At 37.4% G+C, this 11,821-nt stretch overlaps 2 protein-coding genes across 2 annotated transcripts; one reads left to right on the top strand and one right to left on the bottom strand.

Annotated features, from left to right (window-relative positions):
* Nucleotides 1–388: 388 nt before the first annotated feature.
* LOC138338772 (uncharacterized) lies at nt 389–979 on the bottom strand. Its single transcript, XM_069289859.1, has one exon. The coding sequence runs from the start codon at nt 977–979 to the stop codon at nt 389–391; it is 591 nt and encodes a 196-aa protein (XP_069145960.1).
* Nucleotides 980–4,317: 3,338 nt separating this feature from the next.
* LOC138338771 (uncharacterized) lies at nt 4,318–6,900 on the top strand. Its single transcript, XM_069289858.1, has 4 exons — nt 4,318–4,851; nt 5,320–5,472; nt 5,565–5,801; nt 6,412–6,900. Exons 1-4 carry the CDS (start codon nt 4,318–4,320, stop codon nt 6,898–6,900), a joined length of 1,413 nt encoding a protein of 470 aa, XP_069145959.1.
* The last annotated feature ends 4,921 nt before the right edge of the window (nt 6,901–11,821 follow it).

Raw genomic sequence — 11,821 nt, 5'->3', positions numbered from 1 at the left:
GCACAGCAACCATGGACACATCTTTTGGCTCATCAGGGTCTTCTGAATCACTTGAAGAATCCCCCCATGCAGCAAGAGCCTTTTTGACAACCATATCAGCAGCAGCTTTTCGATCTCTGTTGCCAAGTACCAGGTCCCTTCTATTCTCATTGTCACTTCTTGGTTTTTGATAATCCTTGCTTTCATTATTGAGCAAAGGACACTCTCTGATGAAGTGTCCAGCTTTTCCACACTTGTAGCAAGTGTCACCTTGAGCAGCATTTCGAGTATCATTTGTTCCTCTTTTATAAACTTTGTTTTTCCTCACAACTTTTTGAAATCTGCTGATGAGATATGCCATATCATCATCACTGGAATCTTCATTTGATTTATACTTCAACATCAATGACTAGTCCTTCTTAGCTTCCTTCTTTGATAAATCGTAATTCCGATTTTTCTCATGTGTCTTCAGATTACCAATCAAAGCATCCATAGTCAGCACCTTCAAATCCTTGGCTTCTGTAATGGCATCAACCTTGCTCTCCCAAGTCTTTGGAAGAATTCGAAGCACTTTTCTTCCTTGTTTGGTCATGCTTATAGGTTCACCAGAACTTCGCAGCTCATTTGTAATGGAAAAAAACTTGGTGAACATGTCATGTATTGTTTCTCCTTCCTTCATTTTAAAGTTCTCATATTGTGAGGTAAGCATGTCAATCTTAGATTCTTTGACTTGTTCAGTTCCTTCATGTGCAGTCTTCAAGCAGTCCCAAATTTCCTTAGCAGACTCACAGGCTGATACTCTGTTGTACTCATCAGGTCCTATCCCACAGACCAGAAGAGTTTTAGCTTTGAAACCTTTTTCAATCTTTTTCCTGTCAACTTCATCATATTTCTGCTTAGGCTTTGGAACAGTAATGGTCTTCTCTCCATCCTTTTCTTCCATCATCGGAACAAATGGTCCATCTAGTACAATATCCCATAACTCGCTATCTTCAGCCATGAGGTAGTCATGCGTTCTAACTTTTCACCAACTGTAGAAATGTCCATTGAAACGAGGAGGTCTGTGTGATGACTGACCTTCTTCGAGGTTAAGTGGAGATGCCATTCTAAAGCAAATATCACTTTCTTGGTGTTAACCAAAGAGAAAGTGCCTGCTCTGATACCACTTGATAGAATATGTGTCTTCACTTAACAAGTAATGGACCAGGTCCCTTACTGCACTCCAGAAAAATACCAGAAAGTTAAATGCAGTAAAATCAACATAATGATTTTATGTGGAAACCTCCTTGCTTAAGGGCGTAAAACTACGGCCTGTCTCACAGGATTTTCAATCGTTTTCACTAATCTTCAAAAGCAAAAGTAAAACACGATTACACCAAACGTAAGAAAGAGTTATCAATCTTACAGTTAAGCAATAGTCCTCTATTGCTTAACAAGCCTAAGTAGAAAACAATCTACCCACTAAGCTATCCCACCTAGACAACCTAGACTTTTAACACAACACACCAAATCCTTTATAGATTCAGGAATGGTTTACAGTTTAAGAACAAGAGAATGTATTCCTAAACAACTAGACGAAAAGCTCCAAATATTGCTGTTGTTCTTGGAATAATTCTGCCTTTACTTTGTAGAGCCTTTGCAAGAGTTCTTGAAAAGTTTTTATCAAGTTGCAAAAACTAGACAAAAATGTTTAGGAAAGTGCCTTTTATATGAGCAAGTCACTTTCCCAAACTTCTTTGCCATTGGCTGGAAAAGTCACACTTTCTGGCGCCATCGGGAAGTGTGCACCTACTTTCTGTACCGTCTCCAGCTGGCTCCTCATCATGAGAGCCTGGTACCTCTACTAGGTCCCTGAGTTTGTTTCATCTAAAATACTCAAGCAAGAACCCTGCAACAGACAATTAAGAAACTGGTACCTTTACAAGGTCCCCAGGTTTGTCAAATCAACAAAACTACAAATAACAGATACCTTGAAGAAATAACATCTCATTACGGAAAAAATCACTGAGCCTAAATGACCCTACCTTTGCACTCAACCCTATGACAAGCCTTAGAAAGACCTTTTTGATTTTGAGTAATTGGATCAAAGATCAATTGGAAAATAGGGGCAAACCTATGAGTGAAAACATACAGTGTGTTCCTCTTTGTGAGTGTGAGTGTTGCGTCTAATTCTAATCTTAAATTGATTAATCTTTTTGTGTGAATATGAAATCATTCTTTGTGTGAGGACATTTAGATACTTTTGTTGAGCTTGAGCTTGCATGAGTAGCAAGTATTGTGAGCACAGGAATCTTTGGTTATGGTGTGTCACTACTTGAATTGAGTATATAAGGTTATGCATGAGTAACTTGAGTCTTGTTGTGTTGTTGTGTATGTTCATGAATGAGTCTTGTTTAGAACTATTTGAGACATCCTATTTGAACTGTAAAAACTTGAGTTTTACTTGAGGACAAGCAAAAAGTTTATGCTGATGGTGTTGATGAGTCCTCAAATTGGACTTATTTCGGGCCTTGTTTTATTGGAAATAGTGTCCTCAAATTTTCAATCTATCTTAATATATGAAGAAAACTCTTAAGTTTCATATATTTGGAGTTTTAGTGTAAGCATGGACACTTAGGCGCAAAATGGGAACAAAAAGGATGAAAAGAGCTGAAGTTGAAGCTAAGCATCGCCAAACACACTTGGTGATCCGTCGAATAGAGACACTTCGCCCTTTGTTCCAGCAAGCGAAGACTTGAAGGATGTGGATTCAAAAGGAGATGAAAAGGAGCAGTCAGCGTTTGCCAAATAGTTCCGTAAAGCAGAAGTATTTCGCCCAATGTCACAGTTCACATAGACAATGATGGAAAATCACAAGCGGCATTGAATTAACAAAAGGGGGAACCACCAAATCACTCGGCGATTTACGACTAAAGTCGGCGAACAGATTCACCAACGCTAAATCTGAAAACTATAAATACTAGCCTTGTTTATTATTTTTAAAGGGTCCAAGCATTATTATCAATTTTTACTTTTAGAACTTTAGTTTTCGTGTTTTCTCTTTTGTTTTTCCTCTCAAGTTGGAGAGGGGTCTCTTGGTAAAGGTACCAAGAGGGAAGGAACTCATACCTTATTTGATTGTTCAAACTTTTAATTTACCGCCCAAAACCCTCTACAAAATGAATCCAAGCTTCCTCAACGTCCACACTACTCGACGGAGAACTTCTCTTTTCCTTAACAGTTTTTTGTTACTTTGTTTTTCTTAATATTTCATGTTAGTGCTTCAAGTGTGAAGAACTCGTAATATTATTTCTTTTATTTTAGTTGTTTTAGCAGAAACCAACGTGAGAGAGATGATGAAAAGTGACAGAGAGATCGTGAGAGAGTAGTTTAATATTAGGAGTTTTAGTTTGGGAATTAGTCAAACTAGGAATCCTTATTAATTTAGAAAGAAATCTGATTTATTGGCTTGAATGACATGAAATCATACTTAGGAAAGTCATTGAACTATCTGTTATTTGTAGTTTTGATGATATGACAAACTCAGGGACCTTCTAAAGGTACCAGGTTCTCAACATGAGTTTTGAAGATGACGAACTCAGGGACCTCATAAAGGTACCAGGTCACCCAACATGACTAGCCAGTTGACTGCCAGCTGGAGAAGGTATAGAAAGTGGGTGCACATTTCCCAACAACGTCAGAAAAATCAGACCTCTCCAACCAATGGCAGGAGTTTAAGGAAAGGGACTTGTCTATACAAAAGTCACTTTCCTAAACATTATTCTTTAGTTTTTGCAACTTGAAAAAGCACTTTCAAGAACACTTGCAAAGGCTACAGAAAATCAAAGATAAGAATTATTCAAACAACGACTGAAATCTCAGGAGCATATAGTGTAGTTGTTTAAGAATATATTCTAGTGGTCTTATATTGTAAACTATTCCTAAATCTATAAAGGAATCAGTGTGTGGTGTTGAAATTTTAAGTTGTCTAGAAGGGATAGCTTAGTGGGTAGAATAGCTTCTACTTAGGCTTGTCAAACAATAGAGATTATTGCTTGAACGTGAGATTAAAAACTTTTTCTCACACTTGTGTAACTAGTTTTACTATTGCTTGCAAACATTAGTGAAACAGTTCTGTAAATCCTGTGAGACTGGTCGTGGTTTTACTCCCTTAAGCAAGGAGGTTTCCACGTAAAATTGTTGTGTTGTTAAACAACATTTAACTTTCCGTTCATACTTATTTGTGTGTCAAGGGACCTGGTCCGTTAACTGATAAGTGAAGGCATATATTCTATCAAGTGGTATCAGAGCCGGCACTTTCTATCTGGTTAACACTAAGAAAGTGATATATGTTCTAGGATGGCTGCTCCACTTAATCTAGAAGAAGGTCAATCTTCAACCAGAACTCCTCGTTTCAATGGACACTTCTACAGTTGGTGGAAAGTTAGAATGCATGATTTTCTCATGGCTGAAGACAGTGAGCTATGGCATATCGTCCTAGATGGACCATTTATTCAAATGATTGAAGAAAAGGATGGAGAAAAAACCAGGCTTGTTCCAAAGCATAGACAAAAATATGATGAAGCTGATATAAAAAACATTGAAAAGGGTTACAAGGCAAAAACTCTTCTTGTCTGTGGGATAGGACTAGATGAGTTCAATCGTGTCTCAGCCTGTGAGTCTGCAAAAGAAATCTTGGACTGCTTAAAAATGACCCATGAGGGAACTGAACAAGTAAAAGAGTCTAAGATTGATATGCTCACTTCTTTATATGAAAGTTTCAAGATGAAAAAAGGAGAAACCATTCATGAGATGTTCACAAAATTGTCCTCCATTACCAACGAGTTGAGAAGTCTTGGAGAACCTATCAGCATGAGCAAACAAGTCAGGAAAGTGCTTTGAATTCTTTTAAAGTCTTGGGAAAGCAAGGTTGATACCCTTACTGAAGCAAAAGATCTGAAAGTGCTGACAATAGATGCTCTCATTAGAAATATGAAGACTCATGAGATGAATAGGTATCATGATCTGTCAAAGAAGGAAGTCAAAAAAGATAAGTCCTTGATGCTGAAATACAAATCTGAGGAGGACTCCAGTGATGATGATATGACTTATCTCATCAATAGATTTCAACAAATTGTGAGAAAGAACAAAGGTTTGAGGGGAACAAATGGTCCTCGAACTGCAACTCAAAATGATACACATTACAAGTGTTGAAAAGCTCGACACTTTATTAGCGAGTGTCCTTTACTCAAAATTGAAAATAAGGAACATCAAAAACCAAGAGGTGACAAAGAGAAGTGAAGGGACTTGGTACTCAATAAAAATGATTTCAAAACTGCTGCTGACTATGTGGTCAAAAAGGCTCTTGCTGCATGGGGAGATTCTTCAAGTGACTCAGAAGATCCTGATAAACCAAATGACGTGTCAATGGTGGTTGTTCATGAAGAGGAAACTGTATTCAATGAAATGTTTGCTTTCATGGCTCATACAGAAAATGAAGAAGAGGACGACAAGGTAACTCTTCTTGATATGAACATGATCTGAACAATTATTCTCTTAAAAAATTAAGAACATTAGCAAATGTTATGATTGATTCGGTGATTGAGTTAACCTCTGAAAGAGACATTATGAATGCTGAACTTAGCAGTTTAACTGAAAACAAAGTTAAATTGGAAGAGAAAATGTTGAAAATGGAAGATAAAATGGCTTCTCTAGAGTCTGATAATACTGAACTTAAAAAACAGTTGTCTCAGATAAATGAAGAAGCTGAAAAGCTAAATGGAAGGTCAAATGGTTTACAAGTTGAAACTGAAGAAAAACTTAAAACTACTGAGATAAAATCTGTGTTTGGCTTTGGAGAAGAGCAACAACATAGAAAAGGATATTGTCAAACTTAAGGAAGAACTTGAAAAATCTCTTAAGTGGACAAAATCTTCTAAGTTGTTGTCAAGTGTAACAAATCAGAGTAATTTCAATAAGAAGGGTCTAGGAAGTTTGAATATAACTTCTCCCTTTAATCCTCACAGTAAGTATGTTTTTGTGTTTGACAATCTGCTTTGTCTTCACTGTGGTAAAAATGGGCATTTAAAGGAAGAGGGTACTGGCTGGAGAAATTCTCATGAAAGACTCTTTCATTATACTGAGAAGCAAAGGGTATCAAAAGAGAGACCTGGTCCCCCAAAGCAAGTTTCAACTAAAAGATTTCAAAGAAAAAATATGTTTCTGCTCCAAAGTCTTTTGTTAGAAAGATCCAAAAACTACCCTGTTTGACTAAAAACAATCTTATCACTCCCTTGTCTTCCTTCTGGGAACTCAAATTGAAATGGGTTCCCAAGACTAAAAAGTGACTCTTGTTGCAGGTGAGTGAGAGGAGCATCAGTCAACGTTGGTATATGGACAGTGGATGCTCTAAAAATATGACTGGTGACATAAAAAATTTCCTCTCACTCAAAGACACTTCAAGGAGGAGGTGTCTCTTTTGGTGATGGAAAGAAGGGGTACATTTTGGGAGTTGGTAAAGTGGGAAAGTCTCTTGAAGAATCAATTGACAACGTGTATCATGTTGATGGTTTGAAGTACAGTCTTTTGAGTGTATCTCAAATTTTTGACATGGGAAATGAAGTCAAGTTTACTTCTGAGAAGAGCACTGTGGTTAGTCTAACCAAAAAGAAAGTGATTCTCACTGCCTTTAGAAGTAAAAACATGTACGTGGCCAACTTGGAAACGTCTCATGGAGATGATCTGACATGTCTTAGTGCTCAAAATGAAAATGTTGATCTTTGGCATCGTAGACTAGGACATGTGAGCTCATCTTTATTGAATAAACTAATTTCTAAGGACCTTGTCCGGGGTTTGCCAAAGTTAAAGTTCTGTGAAAAAATATGTGACACTTGTGTCAAAGGAAAACAAATCAGATCATCCTTCAAGTCAAAGAAGAAGTAAATTCATCAAGAGTACTGGAGTTGTTATACATGGACTTATGTGGACCTTTGAAGGTTCAAAGCAGAAATTGTAAGAAATACATTCTGGTGATAGTTGATGATTACTCAAGGTACACATGGACAAGATTCCTAAGATCAAAAGCAGAGATACCTGAAGAATTGGTAGTGTTCTTCAAAATTATTCAAACTAAATTGAATCAAGTGATTGTTGGGATTAGATCTGATCATGGAACTGAGTTTGAAAACTCAAAACTGGAACAATTTTGCATGAAGAATGGTACTAGTCATAATTTTTCTGCTCCAAGAACTCCTCAACAGAATGGAGTGGTGGAAAGAAAAAATAGAACCTTGGTGAACATTTCTAGGACCATGATTATTGAGTCAAATCTTCCTCAAAGTTTCTGGGCTAAAGCTGTCAACACAGCATGTCATGTTACTAACAGGTGTCTGATAAGGGCTGTGTTGAATAAGACTCCCTATGAGTTGCTCAATAACAGAAAGCCTATGTTGAGCTATCTTAGGGCGTTTGGCTGCAGATGTTTTGTGCTGAACAATGGAAAAGATGATCTCAGAAAATTTGACCGTAGAAATGATGAAGGAGTGTTTGTTGGATATTCCTCATCAAGTAAAGCATACAAAATTTTCAACAAAATAACACAATGTATTGAAGAAAGCATTCATGTTGTGTTTGATGAGGATGGAAATTTGAAAAGCAATGCATCAAATGATGAAGATGAGGTGATTAAGCTGTTCAATTCACAGAAAGTTGAAGGAAGTGAAGCTGGTGCAAACCATCAGTTGAGAAATGACTATGATAATAATAACCATAGTCTATCTGAAAAGACTGATGAATTTGAAAAGTGTGATGAGGTATCTGGTACCACTCTGAATTCTAGTCAGAGTACCTCAAATTCTCCAGAAAATGATGACATCATTGAAGAAGAAGAACATGTTGATCAGCTCAACCAGTCTGCCTTTAGACCAGAATGGAAACATAGTTTATCACATCCTCGTGATAATCTTATTTCTCCTTTGAACTCTGGAATTCACACTAGATCAAAAATAAGAAATCTAGTTGTATTCTCAGCATTCATATCATCTATGAGCCTAAGAATGTGAAAGAGGCACTAGGTGATGCAGACTGGATCAACTCAATGCAAGAAGAACTTCACCAGTTTGAAAGAAACAAGGTATGGTACCTGGTTCCTTGACCTATTGGCAGAACAGTGATAGGAACCAGATGGGTATTCAGAAACAAGCTTGATGAAAATGGAGTGATTACTAGAAACAAATCCAGATTAGTTATTCAAGGATACAATCAAGAAAAAGGAATAGAATATGATGAGACTTTGGCACCTGTTGCAAGGATGGAGGCCTTCAAAATTCTAATAGCTTTGTTGCATTCATGGGGTTCAAGATGTATCAAATGGATGTCAAAAGTGCATTTCTTAATGGAGATTTGAAAGAGGAGGTATTTGTTAAACAAACTCCTGGGTTTGAAGATACTGAGCTACCAGATCATGTGTTCAGATTGAAGAAGAATCTGTATAGTTTGAAACAAGCTCCTAGAGCATGGTATGAAAGGCTGTCAAAGTTTCTGTTGAAGAATGGGATTAAAAGAGGAAAAATAGACAATACCTTGTTCTTATTAAAAAGAGAACAAGAATTACTTATTATTCAGGTTTATATGGATGATATAATTTTTGGATCTACTTCAGAACACTTATGTGAAGAATTCTCATCATTAATGGGAAAGGAATTTGAAATGAGTATGATGGGTGAACTGACATTCTTCCTTGGCCTACAAATAAAGAAATCATCAAAAAGAATCTCAATCAGTCAAGAGAAGTACATTAAGGAGTTGTTTAAGAAATTCAATATGTTTGATTCAAAACCTATTGATACTCTTATGGGATTAAACTCCAATCTTGTGGTAGAGGAATTTGATTCTCTTGTGAATCAAACCATGTAAAGAGGAATCATTGGGTCCTTGTTGTATTTGACTGCTAGCAGACCTAATATCCTTTACAGTGTTGGAATGTGTGCTAGATTCAAGGCATGTCCTCGTGATTCACATATGAAGGCTGCAAAATGTATTCTAAGATACTTAAAGAAGACAGGGGACCTAGTCCTTTTCTATCCAGCATATTACACTTTTGAACTAGTTGGTTTTGCAGATGCTGATTTTGCTGGTTATCAAGTCGACAGGAAGAGTACTTCTGGAATGACTCATTTCCTTGGATCTTCACTCATTTGTTTGGGAACTAAGAAACAGAATTTCGTAGCTCTTTCAACAGTTGAAGCTGAGTATGTAGCAGCTGCTGCATGTTGTTCACAGTTGTTATGGATCAAGCAACACTTGGAGGATATTGGTATAATCATCAAAGCTATTCCACTTATGTGTGACAATACTAGTGCAGTTAATATGGGGAAGAATCCAGTTCAACATAAGAGAACCAAGCACATTGATGTTAGATATCATTTTTTGAGAGACAACGTTGAAAAGGGGAATATTGTGATTACATATTGTCCATCTGAGGAACAAATTGCAGATATCTTCACCAAGGCTTTCAGTAAAGATCAATTTGAAAGAAATAGGTTGAAGTTGGGCATGATGATTTCCAACTGAATTCGGGAGTGTCAACAGTTGAATTCCTTTGATGGCTAAACTTGCAGTACAGGTATCCTTTGTGTCAATAATTTATTATCTAGATTAGATTATTTTGGTACTTATTGTATGTATACTTTCAGAAAGGACTAGCAAAGCAAAGACATGGCTAGAACAGCTTAGGAATGATGATAAATCTGTGTCATGGGACCTGGTTCTAGTTCAGGTTAGCATTTGTACATTAATTTTAAACTGAAAAATTGTATGACCGTTGATAATGCCTAGTGTCAATCATCGATCATTCTGACCGTTAGTCCCATCGCTTATACTTCAAGCGACACGTCAAATCAAGGACCTGGCAACGTTTCAAATCCTTTTTAAACCCTCTTTCCTTCTTTTTAATTTCTCACCTGTCTCTCAACATTCCTTTACTCAAAAAAAAGGGAGAAAGTAAAAAGACGAAATCTGATTTTTATTCCTTTCTTTGTCTTCAAAAAGCTGTCTTTGTTCTTGTCCTTGTCAAGATGTGTGATCCTTCTTCAACCTCTAAGCAAATGCTCATTGCTCTTAGTGATATTGAACCCATTGCATTTTACTCTCCTTCAGCAGTAGAGTCCAGATCTAGTGTTCCTTCAAGTTCTCAACAAGATACTCCTGAAAATCCATTCCATTCCATAGATCTAAACAACACTAGCATCCCTACTGGACCTTGTCCTTACCATGAGATGTTACCAGACACTCTATTTGAAGGAGATTTGCCAAGAAATAAATTGTCTGAGTCAAAACATTTTGGCAGCAAGTGAAGAAATGGTAATCGAAAGTCTTGCGATGATGAGAGAAGAAGCTAGGGCTGAACAAAATGAGCCTTTACAACGTGAAGAGGTAAGACATAACCCATTTTTGATAAAAATCCAGATTTTGGGAGATATCCATCTTCTAACTCCTGACATTTTGAAAGTGATGATGAACCTATCCAATGGAAGGTTGAAAGGAGGGATGTTGGGGTATCAAGAAAGGGAAAAGAAAAGGTAGTGTAAGAGGTTCCTAGAAGAAGACCTACTACTAGGTCTAATGCTAGGAAGTTGATGGCTGATACCTTAAAGGTTAGTGCAAGATCTACGGCTGAAAATAGGAGTTTCAGGAAATTTAGAGTATCAAACTTTAGAATGCCTGAATCTGGTGTCATAGAGGTGTCTGCCGAAGAAATAGACAAGAAGAAAAAGTCAGGAAAAACAAAGTCAAGAGATCCAAAAAGGGTTGAGAAAGTAAAACCCACGAAGAAGAGTTCTACAGGAAAACGAAAGAGATTACAGGGACCTGGTACCCAACAAAGGGGTGAAGAGGAGGTCAACATGCAAGAAATTGTTGACAACTTGAGAACGCAAACTGTGCTTGATGGAATTTTCTTTGACATGGGAATAATCAATCTTCCCGGCATGGACTCTCTCCATGACATAGTGGAAATTCAGTCATGGATACATCTATTCAACAGTAAATCTCCTATCCTTCATGAAGAGGAAGTGCGTGAATTCTACTATAACATTCACTTTAAGGAAGATGGGAGTATCCTTACAAGAGTAAATGATATTGCAATGCATCTGGATGAGTTTCTGCTGGGCAAAATTCCCAGGGTACCTCGAGAGGGCACCGGGTTTGTGATTGGAAAAACTTGTTCGGTTGAGTTTGTGTCCTTATTTTCGAAGCTTCCTACAACAAAATGTGCTGGGGTTTTTAAGAAGGTGATGAAGAGCGAGAATCAGTTGGTGTTCGAGTTTGTAAACAAAACTCTCCTCCCTCGGTCTGAAAAGAGGACTTCAGCTACTTCTGCTAATTTATTTGTGATGGAGATGTTGTGCAGATTTGAACCTCTGAATCTCCCAGGACTTATGCTTGAGCACATGTACAAGACTGTCATTGAGAGGAATGGAGTTCATGAGATGGGATACGAATACTTTCATACTGAAGTATTCAAACATTTAAAATTCCTCTGAGCATTGGCAGGGTTGGGACTGTGAAATAAACATTTTCAGAGAATACCTTGGTCGAATGTGAGTGTATCGAAGGGAAAGGAGATCCCAAGAGCAAGATGGATCAACTCATAGACGATCAGGATCAACTCAAGCATGAGGTTGAGGAGTTAACTGTGCGTTTGAGTGGAAAAGAAGCTGAAATTGCTATACTCAAAGTTGAACTACTCACTACACAGACAGAGGGAACTGGTTCTTCTGTGGTTCATACCCTGGAAAGGGAAAATACAGAGCTGAGGGCCAAGGTTATTGCCTTGCAAGAAAAGGCAATTAAGGATAATGATGCT

The sequence above is a fragment of the Solanum lycopersicum genome, chromosome 10, assembly GCF_036512215.1.
Source record: "Solanum lycopersicum chromosome 10, SLM_r2.1".
Classification (NCBI taxonomy): Eukaryota; Viridiplantae; Streptophyta; class Magnoliopsida; order Solanales; family Solanaceae; genus Solanum; species Solanum lycopersicum.
This window is presented reverse-complemented; position numbering and strand designations above follow the sequence as displayed.